The sequence below is a fragment of the Chlorocebus sabaeus genome, chromosome 12, assembly GCF_047675955.1.
Source record: "Chlorocebus sabaeus isolate Y175 chromosome 12, mChlSab1.0.hap1, whole genome shotgun sequence".
NCBI classification, from domain to species: Eukaryota; Metazoa; Chordata; class Mammalia; order Primates; family Cercopithecidae; genus Chlorocebus; species Chlorocebus sabaeus.
The window spans coordinates 112,054,286-112,077,412 of NC_132915.1; the positions used below are offsets into that span (position 1 = coordinate 112,054,286).

Sequence of the window (23,127 nt, forward strand, 5' to 3'; positions counted from 1 at the left end):
GACAGCAGACACGTGGGGGGTCCAGGGGGACACCAGGCGAGGGCGCGTCTGCACAGCACCTTCAGGAAGTGAGCAGGTGCTGTGGGGAAGGAGAGAGCCGGCAGGGCAGCAGGTGGACCGGCCTACCCCACTGCCCGCAGACCACGTGGTGTGTGAGGAGGAGTGCAAGTATGCCATGCTGGCGCTGAACTGCATCTGCCCGGCCACCTCCACCCTCATCACCCTGCTGGTGCACACGTCCCGCGGCCAGTGAGTGCCCCGTGCCCCGCGGGACCGACCTCCGTGGCCCGGCCGGCGCAGGGAGACAAGGCAGGGCCTGCGTGGGGGCGGGGACGGGCTTCCCGGAGGAGGGGCGCATGGTGGGCAAAAGTCCTGCACAGGGAGGGGGTCCATGCCAGGGGAAGCGGAGGGACCACCTGCAGACCCGGCCGGGCAGGAGGGGCAGCCACGGCCGAGGGTGACGCTCCTCTGGCCCCGCTCCGGCCCACAGGGAGGGACAGGAGTCCCCGGAGCAGTGGCAGCGCATGTACGGACGCTGCTCGGGCAATGAGGTGTACCACATCCGCATGGGTGACAGCAAGTTCTTCCGCGAGTACGAGGGCAAGAGCTTCACCTACGCGGCCTTCCACGCCCACAAGAAGTAAGGCCGGGCCGCGGCTATAGGGCTGGCACTCCGGGGCTGCTCTGTGCCATCCGCACCCACCCGGTCAGGCACAGGAGTGGCCCTGGGGCAGGGCTGCAGAGGGCTCAGGGGCAGGGCATCAGGTCATCTTGCCTGGCGAGGGCAGCCGCGGGACTGGGCTCCGGGTCCAAGTAAAAACCTGCCACGCGGCTCCTCCCTAAGGCTCATGGGCTGACCCCAGCTCTCTGGTCCCCAACACCTCTGGGACGGGAGGGCTCGGCCAAGGTCCCTGACCCCAGATGGTCCCCAGGAGGAAGATGCGGAGCTCCAGTGGGGACTCTGGTGATTCGCAGGAAGGGCAGGCAGGGGGTGGGACGGGGCGGGCGAGCGGCAGGGCCTGAAGTGCTAGTGCCCCCGCCCAGGTATGGCGTGTGCCTCATCGGGCTGAAGCGAGAGGACAACAAGAGCATCCTGCTGAACCCGGGGCCCCGGCACATCCTGGCCGCCTCGGACACCTGCTTCTACATCAACATCACCAAGGAGGAGAACTCAGCCTTCATCTTCAAGCAGGAGGAGAAGCGGAAGAAGAGGGCCTTCTCAGGGCAGGGGCTGCACGAGGGTCCAGCCCGCCTGCCTGTGCACAGCATCATTGCCTCCATGGGTGAGCCAGGGCAGGCGCGCGGGACTCCCTGGGGCCGCTCCTCTGGTGAGAGACCAGGTGGGACAAGGGCAGGTGACCAGGCGGGGCGGGAGACCAGCCAGTGTGGCCTCCAGACCCAGCTCCTCTTGGCCTGTGCCTCCAACCTTGGATAAGTGGAGTCTCTCTGGGCCTGTTTTTGAATCTGTCAAACAGGGGTGTCCCCACCTTCCTGTGGCCACCTTTGTGGGCATTACTGTGTCCAAGTGGAGCCGCCCACAGGACTGGTTGGCAGCTCAACTGGAGGCTCCTGGTGGTCCCATCAGCTCAGAGGGTCTTCTTCACATGTGTCCCTCAAACAGTCGGGGACCCTGACGTCCAATGGGGCCAGGAGTTGGCGGGATGAGGTCGCGGTGGCCGAGGGCTTTGGCCTCTTATCGCGCCTTCAGGGATCCTCCCGGGGTGCCACATGCCAGGCAGGGTCAGGCTACCTCTGAGCAGGTGCAGGCCCGTGGCCCCAAGGGCAGCACCTACAATGCTATTGCCGCCCCCTCAGCCAGGCCTTCCTGGGGGACAGTTAGGGAGCAGGGCCAGGCCAGGAAGCCACTCAGGCCACAGACCCACGGCCGGGCCAGGGCATTGTTGCCTCCGTACAGTGGCCCAGGCAGAGGCTGACCCTATGGGCACCCCTGCACACCCACCCTGGGGGTTGTTACACGGTGGCTGCTGGGGCACCAGGTGGTTCAGTGCAGTGAGGCACAGTCTCCAAGACCCAGAGGGCCCTGGGGTTTGGAGACGTGCTGATGCAGAGCCTGCCGCCTGCCAGACCCCGCAGGTTGGCGGCCCCGTCTACGGCAGCTCACTCGGGGGGCCGGGCCTGGCCACAGGGCACTGGGGAGGCAGGCTGCCGCTGCCTAGCCACACCTCCACCTTTACCTGCACGGTGGGCACTCTGCCCCCAGGTGGCTTCCAGGAAACTAGGGTGACTCGGGCAACCCTCACTGCACCCACAGGGGCCCTGGGCCATACCTGGACGTCCACAACCGCCACCTGGCAGCCTGGGGGTGGCGCAGGAGTGACAGAGTCTGCTCCCGCAGGCACTGAGTGACCCGGCTGCTCCCCACCTGGCCCTGTCCGCCAGGCAGCCTGACCAGCTGCCCGGGCCCCCAAGGCTGGGACCCCAACCCTAGGATCAGCCAACCCCCTCCTCAGGCAGCTGCTACTGAGGCCACAGCAGCTGGCCTGGGTGGTACCGATGGGGCACTGAGGTCCCCTGGGTCTTCGCTCAACATCACCCCAGAGGCCGCTGTCCCCGTTGTATGGAGGGGGAAACTGAGGCATAGAGAGATTGAAGCTCACCAGCTGGAGCACAGGAGCCAGGCCGTGACAGGGTCTGCAGAGATGACTGTGTTTGCCTGAGCTCTGGGAACTCGCCGCCTCTGGAGGGTGGGAGTCGGGCTGCGGCCAAGCACAGGGCTCTCTTCCAGGGACGGTGGCCATGGACCTGCAGGGCACGGAGCACCGGCCCACGCAAAGCGGTGGGGGGGGCGGGGGCAATAAGCTGGCACTGCCCACGGAGAATGGCTCGGGCAGCCGGCGGCCCAGCATCGCGCCCGTCCTGGAGCTGGCCGACAGCTCAGCCCTGCTGCCCTGCGACCTGCTGAGCGACCAGTCAGAGGACGAGGTGACGCCTTCGGACGACGAGGGGCTCTCCGTGGTAGAGTGAGTACTGCCTTGGAGATGGCTCCCAGTGGGGGGAGGAGCCGCCGTGAGTGCAGGGGAGGGGAGCGTCGGAGCCGCCTTGGTGGTCCCCCATGCTCTGAACTGCAGCTTCTGGACAACTCCGTGGAAGTCCTTGTTTGACAAATGGAACCTTCAGGGGACCTGACACAGACATCAGAGCCACAGCACTCTTGTCCCCAGGGAGCACTTAGAGTGTCACTGAGATGGGGGTGTGCTGGGCTGCACCCTTCCCAGTTGGGGCTGGGGGTGCAAAGCTAACTGAGGTGAGGCAGTGCTCACTGGGGCAGGGGCTGTGTGTCAGGCACCAGGTAGCACCATCCTCGGAGAGGGGCCCGTTCCCATCCACCTCACCAGCCCCACAGTGGTCCGGTCACTCTCCGAATCAGGATGGAGCCGGGCAGTGACCCCAGGCCATCTCATCCACCCAGTGCCTTAGGTCTCCCCCTGAGCACCACAGAGCGCAGAGAGGCACAGCCCGCCTGACCAAGGGTGGGTATCCTCTGAGCAGGGTCCCTGTGCAACCCCTGGGCAAGGTGGCACCACAGCCCATCCTGAGCTGTTGTCCTGGCCTAGCTTTGGAGCCAAATCCTCCGGCTTCCAATGATAAGACAGGAGGCCCCACTCTGTTCTCAGCAGCTTCTGCCTCTTGGTCTCAGCCAGGACAGACAAGTGCCCCAACGGCAGGGCCCAAGGGCCCGTCCTCAGCGGGGCTGCCTCACTCTGCCCTGGCCTTCGCCTCTGGGGTTGGGTCAACGCACTGTGATGACAGCCCGTCATTTCCCAGCTGCCGGGAAACAGCCCGGAACCATCGCATGTGTGTGTTGGGTGCTGCTGAGGACGAGTGGTGGCTGACTGGGAACAACAGCCTGGCTGGAAAAGTGTGTGGCTAAGAGCCCAAGGCCAGAGTGCCTGCCCCTCCAGCCTGGGGTGCTGGGGACGTCAGGGAGGCGTGGCCGGCGGGCAGAGCCCTGTGGGTTTGGCCTGTGGCTGCTAAGTCTCATCTAAGCTGTGGTGGGGGGAGAAAGACCACGCAGGGCATGGGGGTGGATGTGTGTGGGGGGGTGTTCTGTGTGTCCATGTATGTGTGGTGTATGTTGTGTGTGGTGTGTGTCCATATGTGTGATGTGTGTGGTGTGTCAATGTGTGTGGTGTCACATGTGTGTTTGTGGTGTGTGGGTGTGTGGTATATGTGTCCATGTGTGTGGTGTGTGTTGTGTCTGTGTGGTGTATGGTGTGTTGTGTGTGGTGTGTGCATGTGTGTTTTGTGTGTGTGGTGTGTGGAGTGTGTCCATGTGTGGTGTGTGTTGTGTCTGTTGTGTGTGTGGTATGAGTTGCATATTTGTGTCTGTGGTGTGTGGTGTGTTGTGCGTCTGTGTGTTGTGTCTGTGTGTGTTGTGTTGGTGTGTGGTGTCTGTGTATTGTGTCTGTGTGTCCGTGTGTGGTGCATGTTGTGTCTGTGTGGTGTGTTGTGTATGTTGTGTGTGGGTTGTGTGTGGTGTGTGTTGTGTCTGTTGTATATGTCTGTGTGTGTGGTGCATGTTGTGTCTGGTGTGTGTGGTGTATGTTTGTGTGTGTTATGTGTGGTGTGTGTTGTATGTGTGTTGTGGGTTGTGTCTGTGTGTGTCTGGTGCATGTTGTCTGTGTGTGGTGTGTTTGTGTGTCCGTGTCTGTGTGTTGTGTGTTGTGTCTGTGTCCATGTGTGGTGCATGTTGTGTCTGTGTGGTGTGTGTATTGTGTATGTTGTGTGGTGCATGTTGTGTCTCTGTGGTGTGTTGTGTATGTTGTGTGTCTGTGTATGTTGTGTGTGGGTTGTGTGTATTGTGTCTGTTGTGTGTTGTGTCTGTGTCCGTGTGTGGTGCATGTTGTGTCTGGTGTGTGTGGTGTGTGTGTTGTGGGTTGTGTCTGTGTGTGGTGCATGTTGTCTGTGTGTGGTGTGTTTGTGTGTCTGTGTGTTGTGTGTTGTGTCTATGTGTGTCCATGTGTGGTGCATGTTGTGTCTGTGTGGTGTGTGTGTTGTGTATGTTTTGTGTCCATGTGTGTGTTGTGTGTGTGGTGTGTCTGGGTGTGTTGTGTGTGGTGCATGTTGTGTGTGTGTGGTGTGTATGTTGTGTGTCCGTGCACATGGTGCACGTGTGCATACGTCAGCATGTGTTCATTTCTGTGTGCATGTGTTGTGTGTACGTCCTGGTGTGTCCATTTCCGTGTGCCTGTATGTGGCCATGTGTTGTGTGTGCATGTGTCTGGATGTGTCCATCTCTATGTGTGCACATGTGTGAACGTCTCCACTGTGCGTGTCTGTTGGGTGGAGGCTCACCCCAGACCCTCAGGGAAGGGTGGGCCCAGGGTACAGCCTGCCTGGTCCCCCCCCAGAGTAGCTGAGGGCTGACCACGCGGGTTCCTGAGTTGATAGGTGAGGGGCGAGGCCCACCGCCACCCCCTCCCACACCTGGGTGAGGGCAGCAGCAATGAGGGCCCTGCCCACCCTCCAGTCCCCTCCAGTCCCCCCCAGTCCCCCAAGGCCCCGGTAGGGCCAAGTCCATGCCTCCCCAGCCCTGGCCTTGCAGCCGCTGCTGACCCATCAGGCAGGCACGAATCCTGAAGGTTTGGCACCTGTGTGGGTGCCCTGGGCACTGCCCTCACTGCCCTGCAGGACACACTGGGTTCTGGGTGCCAAGACTGGGCAGGCCCCACGACATGGTGATCACAGGCTCAGCTGGAGGAACATTTGCTGATGCACAGGTGGTTGAGGGAAGAACAGGCCACCTTGGACCAGCTGTGCGTGACCCCGAGCAACGTGGCTGTGGGTGGAGTGGGTGCCCTCGAGTCCCCCAGCCCGGGGCGGGGTCCAGAGCAGACCCAGCCACCTGTGTGCAGCTGTGCTGAGGGCTCCTGTCTCCTGCCCCAGGTACGTGAAGGGCTACCCTCCCAACTCGCCCTACATCGGCAGCTCCCCAACCCTGTGCCACCTCCTGCCTGTGAAGGCCCCCTTCTGCTGCCTGCGGCTGGACAAGGTAAGGCTGGCGGCTCTGCCGCACTCTGCGCCCCCAGACGCCAGCACCGGGCCATGCACACCTGTCCTGGTTTCTCTTTGGTCACTTTACATTTTGATATCATTGCAAACTTCTAGCAAAGCTGCAAGAATACTACAAGGGAGAGCCGCAGACCCTTCACCCAGATTCAGCAGACGTTCCCTTCCCGTCCCGTGTGGGCTCTCCCTCTCCCAGTTTCTATGTTAGAGGCCCGTGTTTTCTGAACCATTTTGAGAACAGGTTGGAGCCACCACACCCCTTTCCCCTAATACATCCACATGCCTTCCCAAAGATGAAGAACCATCTTGTAACCACAGTTCATTAGGACAGGGACCCTGGCCCGGCATGAGCGTCTGATCCACTGTCCAGGTTCAGATTGTGCCGAGGGCCCGACAGCCTTCAGTATCCTGCGTGACAGTGTATTCCCCGCTGGGAGCCTGTCCCGGCTGCATCTTAGCACTCCTTTCTCATTACTCTCCGTTAATCTGGAATGTTCCCTGGGGTCTCTTGACCTTAATATTTTTGCAGAGCGGGGACCAGTGACTTGGTGGCAGGTGGGTCTGCCGATGTTTCTTGGTGGTGGGACTCTGCCTGCATGTGGGGCCAGCCCTCCCTGGAAACTCGGGGGTCAATTGTCAGGTCACTGGCGATGTTAACTTGGATCTGGTGGCAAACTGGGGTCAGCAGGTTTCCCCACTGTGAAAATCACTGTTTTCCTTCTGGAGTTAGCAGCTTCTCTGTGGGGGACGTGTTGAGATCAGGAGAGCAAACCGTTTGACCCGGCAGCTTCAGCATCCATCAATGGGTTCATTTTTGTTTATTTGTTGTTTGGTTTCTTTTTTTGAGACAGGGTCCCACTCTGTTATCCAGGCTGGAGTGCAGTGGTGGGATCATAGCTCGCTACAGCCTCCACCTCCCAGGCTCAACGGGTCCTCCCACCTCAGCCTCCTGAGTGGCTGGGACCACAGGCACACACCACCACACCTGGCTAATTTTATTTTTATTTTTGTAGCGATGGGGTCTCCCTATGTTGCCCAGGCTAGTCTCGAACTCCTGGACTCAAGTGATCCTCCCACCTCGGCCTCCCAAAGTGCTGGGGTTACAGGCATGAGCCACCACGCCGGCCATCAGTGGATGGTTTCCAGTTCCGGAATCTCTCCAGCTGTGTGTTAGGGCTCAGCCACAAAGGGGACCTGCTCTTCCCCATGTGTGTGTCCTTCACGGACCACGGGCTCCCAGTGTATTCTGTGGGTTGTAATCTGTGGCTGGTCATTGCAGCAGCAGCATCCTTGACAGATCGTTATTGATTCTGATGCTCAGACCCCCTGGGTTCGCTGGGTGGGGTGGGGGCCTTCAAGTGGCTTCTGGGTGCTTCTGGCACGATCCCCTCACCCTTTGAGCTCATCTGTGCTTTCCAACCGGAGAGGTTCCAGCCACATCTTGGCCTTCCCCTGCTGCAGTCTGGAATGAACCACTTCTCCAAGGAAGCCTGATTCCTTTTAGTGGAAAATGATGATTGGAAACCAAGATCTGAGCATGTAGTGTGCTCACGGCTGCTGGCGTCCCCGCCCTGAGCCTCGTGGTGGACAAAACAAGAAAAAGTGTGTGCGCACACACGACACGTATCTGTGCCCATGCCTGGATCTCCAGCCACGTGCCAAAACCACATGTTCACATGGACACCGCCCTTTCCACCCCTGACATGACTCTGCTCTGTGCCACCTGTGGGCACAGCTGTAGCATCTGGTGGTGCCTGTAGCTCCCACCAGGCGCATGTAGGCCATGAAAGGGCCGTGGGCCGAGAGGCTGATGGCTGGGTGTTCAGGGGGGTTGTTTGGTGAGGGGTCTGGGAGGGTTCCCGTGGCCAGCAGGAGCCAGCCCTGATTCCAGCACCTGCCGCCAGGGCTGCAAGCACAACAGCTATGAAGACGCCAAGGCCTACGGGTTCAAGAACAAGCTGATCATCGTCTCGGCAGAGACGGCCGGCAACGGGCTGTACAACTTCATCGTGCCGCTGCGGGCCTACTACAGATCCCGCAAGGAGTTAAACCCCATTGTGCTGCTGCTGGACAACAAGTGAGGCTCCTGGGCCTCTGCCCCCCCCCACCCGGGCCCTCAGACCTGCAGCCAGCAGCCTCCCCGACTGGGCCCACCCTTCACCTTTGCAGAGGGCACGGGAACATGGGGCCTCTGGCCTGGTCCTCTCAGCTTTCCCAAAAAGGGGGGCTCTCCTCCCTGCTCCCAGCTCCTCCTGCTCCCAGCTCCTCCCCACTCCCAGCTCCTCCCCACTCCTACTCCTGCTCCCAGCTCCTCTGACTCCCAGTTCCTCCCCACTCCCAGCTCCTCCCCACTCCCAGCTCCTCTAGCTCCCAGCTCTTCCTCACTCCCAGCTCCTCTGGCTCCCAGCTCCTCCTCACTCCCAGCTCCTCTGGCTCCCAGCTCCTCCCCACTCCCAGCTCCTCTGGCTCCCAGCTCCTCCCCACTCCCAGCTCCTCCCCACTCCCAGCTCCTCTCCACTCCCAGCTCTTCCTCACTCCCAGCTCCTCTGGCTCTCAGCTCCTCCCCACTCCCAGCTCCTCCCCACTCCCAGCTCCTCCAGCTCCCAGCTCCTCCTCACTCCCAGCTCCTCTGGCTCCCAGCTCCTCCTCACTCCCAGCTCCTCTGGCTCCCAGCTCCTCCCTGCTCCCAGCTCCCCCAGTTCCCAGCTCCACCCCGCTCCCAGCTCCTCCTTGCTTCCTACTCCCCCAGTTCCCAACTCCTCCCCACTCCCAGTTCCTCCCCACTCCCAGCTCTTCCCCACTCCCAGCTCTTCCCCATTTCCAGCTCCTCTAGCTCCCAGCTCCTCCTTGCACCAGCTCCTCTCCACTCCCATTTCCTCTGTCTCCCAGCTCCTCCCTGCTCTCAGCTCCTGTGGTTCCCAGCTCCTCCCACTCCGGTCATCTCTCTCCCTTTCCCCCTCCTCCCTTGTCACTCCTTCTGTCCTATTAGCCTCCTGCTCCACTCACTCTGAGCCCCAGGATCTTCCTCCCAGGCACCTTTTTGCCTAGGGGACCCCTTTTTGTACCTCTTTGCCTAGGGGACCCCGGGACCCTGACAGCTGAGCCCAGGGTCATCTTGGCTGTGTGACCTCAGCAAGTCCCACCCTCGCGGGCCTTGGTTTCCCCTTGAATAAAATAAAGAATGGCCTACTGGCCTTAAAGCACCCCCCAGGTCCCATACACTGCGGTTCTGGGGAACCCCTGCCTGACCCAGCTCTGCACATGGAGGGTAGGGCCCCCCGGGCCTGGGGAGGGCGGGCCTTGGAGCTGGGTGGAACCTTCCAGGACTGCTGTCCCCACAGGCCCGACCACCACTTCCTGGAAGCTATCTGCTGCTTCCCCATGGTCTACTACATGGAGGGCTCCGTGGACAAGTAAGGCGTGGCTGGCTGTGGCTCGAGGGGGCTCCACACCCACCCCTCCCCTCCCCTCTTCCAAAGTCTGGGTTGGCCCCGACTGCAGGTGGGGTGGGGGGCTGAGGTCCTCCTGCCTTCTGACCAAATCCCAGGGGCCCGTGGGTGGGGAGTGGGCCGCATCCTCAGCTACGGGCTCCCGGTCCCGCCACCAGCCTGGACAGCCTGCTGCAGTGCGGAATCATCTATGCGGACAACCTGGTGGTGGTGGACAAGGAGAGCACCATGAGCGCTGAGGAGGACTACATGGCGGACGCCAAGACCATCGTCAACGTGCAGACCATGTTCCGGTGCGCCCAGCGTCCGGGGCTCGGCTCCAAACCACCCCACAGCCACGACCACAGGCCCCCGCCCCGAGACCCCCACAACCACGACCACGGGCCCCTGCCCCAAGACCCCCACCCTGAGACCCCCGCAGCCACGACCACAGGCCCCCGCCCGGAGACCCCCACAGCCATGACCACGGGCCCCCGCCCCGAGACCCCCACAACCATGACCACGCGCCCCTGCCCCGAGACCCCCAAAGCCATGACCACGGGCCCCCGCCCCAAGACCCCCACAGCCACGACCACGAGCCCCCACCCTGAGACCCCCACAGCCAAGACCATGGGCCCTGCCCTGAGACCCCCACCCACAGCCACACGATCATGGGCCCCCACCCTGAGACCTCCCACAGCCACCGTGGCCCCGCCCTGAGACCCCCACAGCCACGACCACAGGTTGCCACCCTGAGACCCCCAGAGCCATGACCATGGGACCCCACCCTGAGACCCCCATAGCCAAGACCATGGGCCCTGCCCTGAGACCCCGCCCACAGCCACACGATCATGGGCCCCCACCCTGAGACCTCCCACAGCCACAATGGCCCCACCCTGAGACCCCCACAGCCACAATGGCCCCCCCCAAGACCTCCCACAGCCACAATGGCCCCGCCCTGAGACCCCCACAGCCACAATGGCCCCACCCTGAGACCCCCACAGCCACTGTGGCCCCACCCTGAGCCGCCTCCGCCTCCCCCAGGCTCTTCCCCAGCCTCAGCATCACAACGGAGCTCACCCACCCTTCCAACATGCGCTTCATGCAGTTCCGCGCCAAGGACAGCTACTCTCTGGCTCTTTCCAAACTAGAAAAGGTGAGCAGCCCTGCCCCATGCCAGCTGCCACCCCAGGAGCCCAGAAAGAGTGGGAGAAAGGGGCTCGGGGAAAGGGGGCCAGTGCCATGGGAGGCGGGGCTCCTGCCCCCTCCTGCTGGGGAGCTCAGGAGAAGGGGTGGGGGCCCAGCGTGGACAGGGGGCTCTTCATGGTGGAGCCAGGAGGTGGAGGCAGGGCGTTTCCCTGACCTTGTGTGGGGCACTGGGAATGTGGCCCGTAGCAGCCCTCCGTCTCCCTGAGCAGGGACCGGGCCTGGCCGTGTCTAGAGGCCAAGGCCATCTGTTCTGGGATGGTCAGTTGGTCAGAACCCCCGTAGGGAGCCCTCAGATTGGTGGTTCCACATAGTTGGGCTGGTAGCGCTTAGTACAAGTAACACACACGGCTGTGCCCTTCCAGACTCCTCCGCTGCCCCGGCCGCTATGCCCGACCTTGAAACAGGTTCACTGTGACCATTGCCTCCTTGTATTGACAAGGGACCGAGGGTCTGAGAGGGAAGGAGCCTGCCCTGGATCGCACAGTGTAGCAAGTGGCTGGGCCGGAACAGGCTTTCTGCCCCGGGAGCTCCATGACGAGCACCACCCAGGCTCAGGTGTAGAACGCAGGGGCACCGGCGCTGTTGCTGTTGCCTTGATGTGTGGCTGACCCCAGCCCCACCCCATTCCCCACCTGCTGAGGCTGGGGCAGCACCACCTTGTCCACACGGGGGCCGGCGCCCGGGCAGCCCTAGGCTGAGACCAGGGAGTGGGCACCTTGGTCAGGAGCAGCAATGCTGTCTGATCCACACAAACCCCGAACTCACCGGTCTGGGCTGATGTCCTCATCCGCGAGCTGCTGGGGCTTGCGTTGCTGGAGGAGTGTGACATCGTGTCTGATCCACACAAACCTCGAGCTCATCGGTCTGGGCTGATGTCCTCATCTGCAAGCTGCTGGGGCCTGCGTCGCTGGAGGAGTGTGACACCGTGGAGGAACTACTGAGCCAGGCCAGGCCTGACCACTGACACCAGGCAGAGGACACACACGGGCACTGCCTGCGACATGGACACGGCTTTGTCCCACCTGAACCTGATGGAGAGTGAAAGTGTGTTCCGGCCAGCCACAGACCAAGAGCCCATAGGGATCCTGGAGTCGGTTCTGCCCCAGAGAGACGCGAGGAGGCCGGGCTGGTCAGCCACCAGGTCAATAGGGGCACCTGCCTCGGAGATGCCAGCCTGAGGCATAGGGGGACGCTCGGGCAGCTGGTCTCACCACAGGAGAGGGCTCTGTCTGCCCTGCCCGCCACCCAAGCCCACCCTAGAGCCTGCCCTGCCCGGTGTCGGGAGCTCCTGGCCCCAGTCCCCAGCTCAGCCGGCAGAGGGGTGCGCTCTGCAGCTCAAACCGTGCAAGGGGAAGAAGTTTGCAGGATTCTGTGTTCAGGGGGCCAGGCCGCTCCCCAGGGCTGGGAGGACTCTCCAGATCTGGAAGACCGAGTCTGACCCAGTGTGGACCAGGGGGCTGCCATGCAGCGGGGCCCAGGTAATCATCCTGGCGCGGCTCCTCTGGCCTCAGCCTGGCACCTCTCTGTCCCACAAGATGGCTTGAAGGTTGGGTCAGCAAGCACGTGGCCAACACGCTCCTACCTGCCTTCCCACCAGGCAACCATTGCCAATCACCCCCCCTCTGCCCACTGTGGAGCCCCAGCTCCTTCCCCAGCTTCACCACCACCGGGGCCCTGTGCTGCCAGGGCGGGTGCGGCCAGCTCCCCACCTCAGGGCAGTGAACAGTCCTGCGCCTCCAGCTCCAGTCATGTGGTTCTGCGGCAGTTGTGTGACAGGGACCAAGCAGAAGTCAGGGAGAAGTCCTCCAAGGAGAAGTCAGGATGTCAGCAAAGCCCCTGGAAGCAGCCATGAGTTCCTCTGGGCTGACATGGTGCTGGGGTCCACGTGGGACAGACACCCTGGGCCCTGGGCAGGGCCAGGCATACACAGAGACGTGGGTCCAAGGGAAGAGAGGGCACCGTGGACCACCGACCCATCGCCCTCTGGAGAGGCTGGGATCTGCCTCCCTGGCATGCAAGGATCCTGTAGAAGGAACCAGGGGCCGTGTCTTCTCCAGCCTGGGTGGCCTTGGCGCCAGCTTCCCCGTGGGTCTCTCTGACAGGCCAGCATATGGTGACCTGCTTCCAAGAGGGACACCTGTGGCAGCTTCAGACCCTTATTTAAAAGACATTAGGCTGGGCGCGGTGGCTCAAGCCTGTAATCCCAGCACTTTGGGAGGCTGAGATGGGTGGATCACCTGAGGTCAGGAGTTCAAGACCAGGTTGGCCAACATGGAGAAACCCTGTCTCTACTAAAGACATGAAAAGTAGCCGGGCGTGGTGGCGCACGCCTGTAATCCCAGCTACTTGGGAGGCTGGAGCAGGAGAATTGCTTGAACCCATGAGGCAGAGGTTGCAGTGAGCCGAGATTGTGCCACTGCACTCCAGGCTGGGCGACAGAGTGAGACCCTGTCTCAAAAAACAAAGCAAAAGAATAAAACTATTATTAAGGATGCTGCCAGCGGGCTGACATGCATCCCCCTCTTGAGGGCTGGCTCCGGAAGGTTCTCAGAGCCCCAGTGTGAGAGGAGCCTCTCCTGCAGCCCACCTCCCCTGTCGTCCACCTCCCCCGGTCTCCAGCGCCCAGGACTCCTCTGCTACTTCATTGCTTTCACATGGTCAGCTTGTGTGATCTCTCCTCACCAGGAGCCTTCCTTCAGGCTGGCTCTGCCCGTCCCGGGGCTGCACAGTGCCTGCCCTGCTCCCTCTGACCGGGGATCTCGTTCTCAGGAAGGGCTCATCCACCCCTGTGTGCTCCTGTCTTCGCTGTCACTTGTGAACGGGACCCGCTCAGCCCCTGCTGAAGCCCTCCTGTCCCTCCAGGGCCGCCACCTGCCGGGCCTTCAGCAGCACAAAGAAGTAGGTTCCTCGTCCAGAAAGCAGGAGGAAATCTCTGGAAGGTCCTGAAACATCCAGCTTTTTCCTTCCTTCCACGTCTCTCTCTGGCCCTGTCGTGGTTCTTATTTCCTGTTTAGCGTTGTTCTGAGTAAAGGAAAATTAAAATTGCAAGTTGTTCAGGAATTTCACATTCATCTCCATGAAGTACAGCTGGAATTCTGGATGCAAATCACCGTGATTGCAAACTCACACACCCGTTACAGCTCATCGCACCTGGTTCTTGCTCCAACAGTGGGAACGCCGCACGAAACTAATTCCGCTGTTTCTCACGCCCCAGCCTTCCCGCCGGCCACTGAGTAAGGGAGGACTGGAGGAAAAGGGGCTTCTACCTGATTGTCCTGTCGCTGTCATTTCTTTTATCTGTGAATCGAGTTCCGGTTCCAGGGGGAAGTGTGGCCTCCGTGGGCGCACACGCCTGCCTGTGCACACTTGCTTGGAGGCCGAGCTCCAGGGCTGGGGCTTTCCGCTGAAGAATGGCCCGAGAGATGGCCACGGCCGAGTCCGGAACCCGTGGATGTACCACCTCACGTGGCAAAAGGGCCTCTGCAAATGGGATTAAGTCATGGGCCTCAAGATGGGAGATTCCCCTGGAGCATCTGGCAGGTTCATGCCGTCAGAGTCCTTCTAGGGAGAGGCCGGAGGTCCCTGTCCGGTGGGAAGCAGCTGCACAGCCAGCTCAGAAGAGGGAGCCACGAGCCAAGGCAGGTGGCCTCCAGGAGCTGGAAAAGGCGAGAGAAGGAGCCCTCCAGGCATCCAGAGGGAGCAGGGCCCTGCCCGGGCCTGGATCCAGCCAGAGACACTTCAAACTCCTAAATCCAGAACCGGGAGAGAGGAGACAGGTGCCGTTTTAGCTGCTAAGTTTGCAGTCATTTGTTACGGGAGCCCCAGGAAACTCACACAGCGGGTCCATTGTGAGCCTGGAGCACCGGGACAGGAGGCCAAGGACAGCAGGCAGCCCGATGCTTGCTCCTCCTCAGCCCAGGCCCCACGTGCCCTCCGACACCACTTAAAAAACACCAGGGCAGCAGAGGATTATCAGGATGATCTGGAATTTCGGGATGGCAAGAGCAGGGCACCTGACCGAACGCAGTGCCTATGGCAGCCGCTGGGAGTCTGCCTTCTCATCAGAGCCCCACATCACTGCTCCCGGGCTCTTGCCCTGACTGTGTCTGGGAAGATACACCTGGTTCAGGCCTGCTGGTGTGTGCACACATGCAGACACACACTGTGTACACATACACCATGCACATGTGCACACACAGTGCCCTCGCCTCCGTGGCTGCCGTGCCACTGAAGGGGACCTCAGCACCAGCCCACCTGAGGCCCCTCCTTTCCCACAGAGGGAGCGAGAGAACGGCTCCAACCTGGCCTTCATGTTCCGCCTGCCCTTTGCCGCCGGCCGCGTCTTCAGCATCAGCATGTTGGACACGCTACTCTACCAGGTCAGCTGGGAAGCGGCAGCAGGAGGGTGGCACCTAGGTGAGACCCCCGGTCACGCCCTCAGCTCTGCAGCCTGGTCCCCACTCGGAGGGATAGGCCTCCCTCTGAATGACCTTCCCTGGATTCCAAGGAGACCTGTGGGCCCTGTCCTTGCCCCGGGGATTTCTGGGCCCTTTTTGACCTATGGGTGCCCGGCAAGTGCATTTTCTTAGAAAAGGCGTTCCAGAACTCTGCCTGTGGGTCATGTGGTGCTTGGGTACCTGGTGGTTGTATGTGTGCATGAGGGGGGCGAGCCTGTGGCCGGGGGGATGTGGACCTGTGTCCTACGCCCATGCTCATGTGCCTCGCTGTGGCCCCCTCCCTCCCTGGCCAGTCCTTCGTGAAGGACTACATGATCACCATCACCCGGCTACTGCTGGGCCTGGACACCACGCCGGGCTCGGGGTACCTCTGTGCCGTAAGTGCCCCCGGCCGGGCCGGGCTGGGGTGTGCCGGGCTGTCCCGAGTGGGTGGATGGGCACCCGCCCCCGATTCACGGTGGCCGGGAGGCTCTGGGTGCCACCATCTGCCCCGGCCAACTCAGGGCTCCTGCCCTGCAGATGAAAATCACTGAGGGCGACCTGTGGATCCGCACGTACGGCCGCCTCTTCCAGAAGCTCTGCTCCTCCAGCGCCGAGATCCCCATCGGCATCTACCGGACAGAGAGTCACGTCTTCTCCACCTCAGAGGTCCTGGGGCAGCCCTTGTCCTGTGCGACCCACGCCATCCCCACCTTCCGGGGGCTGGGACCGTGGCAGCCCCTGTCCTGTGCGACCCACGCCATCCCCACCTTCCGGGGGCTGGGACCGTGGCAGCCCCTGTCCTGTGCGACCCACGCCATCCCCACCTTCCGGGGGCTGGGACCGTGGCAGCCCCTGTCCTGTGCGACCCACGCCATCCCCACCTTCCGGGGGCTGGGACCGTGGCAGCCCCTGTGCTGTGCGACCCACGCCATCCCCACCTTCCGGGGGCTGGGACCGTGGCAGCCCCTGTGCTGTGCGACCCACGCCATCCCCACCTTCCGGGGGCTGGGACCGTGGCAGCCCCTGTGCTGTGCGACCCACGCCATCCCCACCTTCAGTGTTGGGAACTAGATCAGCTTTGCCACTGCCGGCAGCTCTTTTCGTCTGGTCTGTGTGCCCACATGCAGTGCTTCCGGCTGGAGCAGCCATGACCCCCACTGGGGGCAGAGAGGCTCAGGGGAGGCTTGAGGAAGAAGATGGGCAGCCCCTGTGCTGCAGCCCACACAGCGGTGGGCACCGTGCCTGCCAGCCCTAAGCGTGTTCCATGCAGACCCCCGGCTGAGGCGGCGGGGGGGGCAGGGGCACGCCCACAGGTCCCAGACTGTGCCTATTTCCTTTGCAGCCGCACGACCTCAGAGCCCAGGTAAGTACCCGCTCTGCGCCCACACAGCCTCTGCCGAACACCAGAGCATCGCAGCCTCACGTGGAGAAGCCTGCCAGGCCCCACCCACCCACCTACCCACCCACAGGGCCCTGGGGAAGCCGAGGCGGGAGTGGGTCCCGTGGATGTGTTGGCCCCAGCATGGCTCAGAGAAGGCTCTTGACAGTCACTCCCTCCTGCACTGGTGGGGAAACTGAGGCCTGGGGGAGTAGCCTGTGAGTTTGGACACCAGTTGCACCCCCGCCCCTCCCAGGCCCAGCCCTGGCTCCCCCAGGCCCCACCAAGGCAGGCAGCCCCCATGCCCCTCTGGCCTGACCATCCAGCCCCCAGCCTCCCAGGCCTTTCTGAAGGTGCCGCCCAGGTCGGGGAGGGGCCCACCTCTTCCCAGCACCCCACACCCCACAGGCCCTGGCACCTCACATTCTCCCGGTTCGGGGCCTCTGAAGGGCGTGTTTGCAAGAAGGACCAGGGCCATCTGCAGATGGAGAAGTTGACACACAGAGGGGGTGACCCCCCAGGGCAAGGCCAGGATGTCCTGGGGTCCAGATGGGTCCCCAGCTGGACCCACAGAAAGAAGGGCCCGGAGAGGTGAAGGGAGCTGCCCTCAGTAGCCTGGCGAATCCCTTGACCAGGCCCGGGCAGGGCGGGTGGCCCGGCAGTGTGAGCTCAGGAGGAAACCTCGGACCAGGCATTTTCTTTCCAGAGGAGAGAGGCACATGCACTCTGGGGTCTGTCCTCATCCTCTTCCCTGACACCCCCGAGCCGCTCCCACGAAGGCCCCAAGCCCCAGAGCCCACACCTCCTCCTAAGCCCCTGCCCCTCCCGGCAGCCTCACCTCTCCCCGCCCTACCCAGTCCCAGATCTCGGTGAACATGGAGGACTGTGAGGACACACGGGAAGCGAGGGGGCCCTGGGGCTCGCGCGCCGGCACTGGAGGCAGCTCCCACGGCCGCCACACGGGCGGCAGTGACCCCGCGGAGCACCGGCTGCTGCGGCGTAAGAGTCTGCAGTGGGCCCGGAGGCTGAGCCGCAAGGGACCCAAGCAGGCAGGCCGGGCGGCGGCCGCGGAGTGGATCAGCCAGCAGCGCCTCAGTCTGTACCGGCGCTCTGAGCGCCAGGAGCTCTCCGAGCTGGTGAAGAACCGCATGAAACACCTGGGCCTGCCCACCACCGGCTACGGTAAGGGCGCCCGGCGTGGGTGGGGGCAGGACGGACAGACTGGGCCAGGAACAGTCGGCCACGGCATCCCGGGGCCTGGGCCATCCTGTCAGCCTTTCTGGCCACACGCTGCCTGCCCCTACTGTGGGGTCAGCTGTGGGCACCACCACCATGGCCCAGCAGAGGAGGGTGGAGGAGGGGAGTGGCCGTGGCCCACCCTGGTGCTGGGAGGCCACAGCATCCCTGGTGCTGAGCCCCATATGGAGGCATTCTCTCCCACTGCCCTGAGATCTCAGTTTCCCTCTCTGCCAAATTAGAGACAGGAGCTGGCTGAACCCTTCGGCCAGGGGAGGCAGCTGTGGGGTGGAGAGGGCCAGGCTGGGCGCTCCGAGTCAAGGGCGTCAGTTAGCAATGGGCCAGCAGGCTGCAGCTAGTCCTGCTGGACAGTGGATACCCAGGGCCCAAGTTCTCGCAGAGGACAAGACTGTGTTGGGGACCCCCTCCCGGAGCCCCAGCCCTCCCAGCAGCCAGAGTAGGGGGGACCTTGTCTTTGGGGGGATGACTGGGGGAACAGCCCATACCAGGACACAGCTCTGTCCACCATGTGCCTACTGCCACTCCCACGGCACAGCCCCTCCTGCGGTCCAGGGAGCCCGGTGTCCGTCTTCAGCAACAGATCCGCACAACCCCGTCTCTCTGCGCCTTGTGGTGGGAAGTGTGCTTGGGCTTGGGGGCCCTACATGCCCTGCCTGGCAAGGAGAGAAACTCATCCCCTCCCTCCCTCCCTCCCTCTAGAGATGCTACCTCCATTGATGAGGCCACGGGCCCCAGCTCCCCGGCACTGGGCCATGTCAAGGCTCCACCCTCCCTTTGTTCCATCTCGGGGACGTGCCTGATGCTCAGGGCTGCCTCTGTCCCTTCGGGGTGCCCGGTCTCCCAACCCTGCTTCCTGCGTCCGTCACCTGGGTCGAGGTCTTGAGTCCCCTGAGCAGAGTCAGGAGCTCAGGGCTGGCCCAGGAGCTGCTCACAGGTCACTGGGCTGGGCCGGCCTGTGGGCCCGAAGGAGACTCAGAGACCAGGGTTTGGGGAACAGGTGGCCCATGAAGACCTTTCCCAGCCCCCAGCCCCGTGGGCGCTGTGGAGGACGCCCCCCTGTCCCTGCCTTGAAGCTTCCCTCCGTCCCCCCAGTGTCCCTGTCCCGGGAGGGGCTTCATGCCCTTTCAGATGGGGCTCCCAGGGCTGAGAGGGGTGCCCGGCCTTCGCGTTCGTAGCCCCCCTTTGACCATTGGCAGAGGATGATCCAGCCCGGTCCGGCCACCCCCAGAGCTGGTGCCTGCCTCTGCGACCGCTGCCTGCCCCCAGAGCTTGGCAAGGGAGGAGCAACTGCGTTTCTGGTGACCGACTCGCTTCCGGTGGCTGGCGCTGGCTGCAGGTCCTGGGGTGGCCGGCCTCCCGTGCAGCTGCCCCCGCACCCGCCCGCTGTGCCGGCCGCCCGCACCTCGCTTGCTGACACACACTCTCTCTCTCTTTCTGTCTGTGCCTCTTTCTGTGTGTTCTGTAGAGGACGTAGCAAATTTAACAGCCAGTGATGTCATGAATCGGGTAAACCTGGGATATTTGCAAGGTAATTCTGCTCTGGCGGGTGCCGACCGCTGCACCACAGGGCTTACCAACCCTTTGCCGCCGGCAGCCTTGCCGTGCCCCATCCCGGCCAGGCAGGTGGACGGGAGCTGTGAGAGCACGTCCCAGGTGTCAGCCCAGGCAGCCTTGTTGGGCAAAGCCTCGCATGTTGACAGTGTGTCCCCTGGCTGGGCGTTGAGGACGGGCCTGAGGCTGAGGTCCGGGGCTTGTGCTGGTCAAGGTGCTGTTGGCCACCAGGCAGAGTGGCAACTGCCCAGCTCTCAGGCTCACTCTGGTGCTTCTCCTGCTTTGCTGTTTACGATGAGCCCTGATGGGACCGGTAGGCCACCCTGGCCTACAGCCAGCCCCTCCCTGTGGCTGGCCCCACAAGCGGTCTGAGGACCCTAAGCCCCTCTGCTCTCAGGAAGCACCCACATGGTCCCAAGCCAGGGCCCCGGGAGGAGCTCGGTGAAGCCTGGGCTGGACGCAGGGGTGGGGAGTCCAAGCCGCTAGGAGTGGGCAGGCTTTGTGGCTGCCCAGGCGAGGTGGATAGTAACCTTCATCCCCCAGCTGGGGCTCTACGAGGGGATTCTTCCTGCTCAGCTGGGGCAGAGCCGCTCCACACCCCATTCTGTTCTGGGTGCTCAGCCGCCCAGCACCCCGTTTCCTCCAAGAACATGCTGCGCCCCGTCCGTGCTCAGAGCAGAGTCCCGGCCAGGGCGCTCCCCGGGGTCCTGGCAGCCTCAGGGGAGCTCAGAGCCTGTCCCCGCTGCCACCCCTCCCTACAGGGTAACCCAGGAGCTTGAAGGGCCTCCTGAGCCCAGGCAGGTGTTAGCTCGGGAGGGATGTGTTTGCCAGGATGGCCTTGCAGCCGGAGGCAGGGCCAGGCCTGGAGCGGCCACGGAAGTAAACCGTCGGCCTCTCCCGGTTCCGTGCTCTTCCCTACGATGGCGCTCATGGAAGACCCTCGCTCTGCCGGGCACTGTGGCACTTGGACCCGCAGCTAGTGGCCTTCATGAGCCTTCATGAGTGGGACGCCTGCGTTTCCCTCTGCCCTCACCCGCCACGGCTTCCTGCGGCTCCTGCTGCGGCTCCAGGGCAGGCGCGGCCACGGCAGGCTTGGGGGTCGAGGGCTCACAGGACTCTCGTGGCAGGCATCTCCTGGGCTCGGCCTACATGCCTGGGACAGTGAAGGTGCCACGGCTTTGGGGTTCGGGGGCTACACCCCCCTGTTTGGATTCAAGCAGACCCTAGGCCGGGACGCAGAACAGGAAGAGTCACTCTCTTTGCAGGGAGGGTGGGCAGCATCCTGGGGCCCCTCCAGCGTGCAGCCCCCACCCCCCACACACACAGCAGGAGGAGCCACCTCAGCCCCGATACACAGACCCCGTCTTCACGCCTCCTCACGGCTGCCCTGGGGGTAGGCACTAGTTACCCCCAGTTTATAGAGGAGGAAACTGAGGCTCGGGTGGCGGCAGCTCTGGCCCAGCGTGGGGGATTCAGGCAGGAGTGACCGTGGATGCCAAGGGCCAGGGATCTGGAAGTTCTGGGGCCTGCAGGGTCAGGAAGCGGGTGAGGGGCAGAGCTACCACTGAGGCCTGGAGTGAAGGTTGGAGGGTCTGGGTGGAGGAGTCAGGTAGCCCTGGGGACCAGGGGTGAGGTGGCCCTGCCCCAGGACATTCACCAGAAGGGCCAAAGCCAGGCCCCCAGGCACACCTGCTGCCAGCCTTCACCAAACAGTGGACACGCAAAGCTGGTCCTCTGTGCCCATCCTGGGCAGCCAGGACCAGTGCCACGTGACTGACCACAACCCAGCCCCTGGCACTGCAGCTGGGGCCCAGCGTCCCCACCCACCACCCAGCCCAGCCTGGCTCAGCCCAGCTACGTGCTCTGCTCGCTTCAGAAGCATATGGTCCAGGCACCCCAGGGGGAAAAGCTGAGGCCTGGGGGCCAGTCTGTGCCTGCCAGAGTGAAACGAGCTGGTGGCCTCTTGTTCTTGGTGTCCCACTGGGTGCTCATCACAAAGCCAGTCAGGCAGCGGGGGCAAGTCCTTACTGGAGCCGCCCACACCACTGCTCCCTGCACCACCTGCCATGTGGCCACCCCAGAAATGTGTGTTGGCACAAGGGCAGGGAGTGTGTGCCTCCCTGCACAGCCTCAATGTGAGGCCCCTGGGCCTGTACCAAAGGCCTGGGGAAGATCCTGCCATGGGTTTTGGAAAGAGAGCAAAACAGCTGTGAGGGGCAGGTGTCAGGCCGTCCCATCCCGCAGGCATGGACACAGGAGCTGGCACCAAGTGACCTGCCGCCGTGTGCGAAAGGCCCGAGGCAGAGCTGTCCAGGTCACCCCCCAAGTCCTAGCCTGTGCCCCCACCTCCCTGGCAGCAGCTGTGCTCACACTGTGGGACCTCTGAAGCCCCCACTGTAGAAGGACCAGCGTGGCCCCCACCTGGCTGGCCAGCAGCCTCCCTGACTTTCCTTAGGGGCCATGGCAGGGCTGTTCCAAGGGGAGAGGACGGGCAGAGAGAAGGGAATGGTGGCAGCCAGGGTGGAGGCTCCCTGGGGTTCCCCTGTCCTGGGTCACCTTTGTTCTCTGTCCTTGGAGTCCTGGAACAGGAATCCAGGAGGTTCCCTTAGACACCATCAGATGGATAAACTGAGGCTACAGGCCCTTCCCTCCCGGCCAGTGAACCCAGGGCCACTGCTGGGATGGTGGGCTCTCCCTCCCTCTGCTTGGCCCCACGGAGACTGTGAGATGACAGGCAGTGTTTCTCCAGGACTGTTTTCACCCTATGGGACACGTCCCCACTCCCACGCCATGAGCCAGACGCCAGGCTGTCTCCCATGAGGGGCAGGGCCGTGTTCTCAGAGGGATGAGCTGGGGGCTGTTCTGGGCTGATGCCACTTGGGACTTAAGTCTGAAGCAAAGGGCTGAGCACAGCGAGTGGGAGTGGCCTGCCGAGGCCCAGGGACAGCAGCAGCTGCAGGGCCCTGTGGGAGGGACGGGGCTGAGCAGCCTCTGGAGGCCGAGGTGGGTGTGTGTGAATGTGGAGGATGGCGTGCAGGTGTGTATACGAGTGAGTGTGCGGGGGTCTGTGGATAGCATAGGTACGGGTGGCTGTGAAGATCTGTGCAGATAGACACAAATGTGTGTGGGACACAGGTGAATCTGCAGGTGTGTAGGCGTGTGCTGTGTGCACAGGTGTGTGCAGGTGTTATGTGTTGGGGGGGTTGGGATAATTCTGTGTGCGTGTGTGCACAGGTGTGCGCAGGTGTTATGTGTGTATGGGGGTTGGGATAATTCTGTGTGCGTGTGTGCACAGGTGTGTGCAGATGTTATGTGTGTATGGGGTTGGGGTGCGTAATTCTGTGTGCGTGTGTGCACAGGTGTGTGTAGGTGTAGATGAAGGCGTGCATGCATGTGAGGTGAATAGACATGTCTATTGGTAGACGTAGGTGTGTGCTGGTGTGTACAGGTGTGCTTGGTGCCTCTGCTCAGGCCCACCCCTTTGCTGTGATGCCACCTGGCACCGGAGGGGTGTGCAGGTTGGAGCTGGCTCTCGGCTGCCCTCCTGGCTGCCCCCTGCCCAATGTGGGGATGGGCCCTGGCTGGGCTCACCAGGATGAGGTGCTGGAGCAGAATGGTCAGGAGGCCGGAAAGATGCAGCTCATCCTGCAGCCCCCACACCTCCGGGCCCCTGCGGAGCTGGGAGGGGGAGGGCTGGGGGTGACGTCTGCCCGGCTGTTTCCTTTGCAGACGAGATGAACGACCACCAGAACACCCTCTCCTATGTCCTCATCAACCCTCCGCCCGACACGAGGCTGGAGCCCAGCGACATTGTGTGAGTAGCACCTGCGGGCTG

The 23,127-nt window shown here is 62.8% G+C and overlaps 1 protein-coding gene across 1 annotated transcript in view; it reads left to right on the top strand.

Annotated features, from left to right (window-relative positions):
* The window catches only part of KCNT1 (potassium sodium-activated channel subfamily T member 1), a 92,276-nt gene that overhangs the window by 67,909 nt on the left and 1,240 nt on the right, over positions 1–23,127 (top strand). Inside the window, exons 16-30 of the mRNA XM_073022092.1 lie at positions 141–249; positions 491–640; positions 1,045–1,283; positions 2,747–2,981; positions 5,908–6,013; positions 7,935–8,107; positions 9,372–9,443; positions 9,638–9,772; positions 10,503–10,614; positions 14,945–15,046; positions 15,418–15,501; positions 15,644–15,772; positions 16,449–16,469; positions 17,342–17,666; positions 23,022–23,106. Coding sequence (XP_072878193.1) covers positions 141–249; positions 491–640; positions 1,045–1,283; positions 2,747–2,981; positions 5,908–6,013; positions 7,935–8,107; positions 9,372–9,443; positions 9,638–9,772; positions 10,503–10,614; positions 14,945–15,046; positions 15,418–15,501; positions 15,644–15,772; positions 16,449–16,469; positions 17,342–17,666; positions 23,022–23,106 — 2,077 coding nt within the window. The remainder of the gene's footprint in view (positions 1–140; positions 250–490; positions 641–1,044; positions 1,284–2,746; positions 2,982–5,907; positions 6,014–7,934; positions 8,108–9,371; positions 9,444–9,637; positions 9,773–10,502; positions 10,615–14,944; positions 15,047–15,417; positions 15,502–15,643; positions 15,773–16,448; positions 16,470–17,341; positions 17,667–23,021; positions 23,107–23,127) is intronic.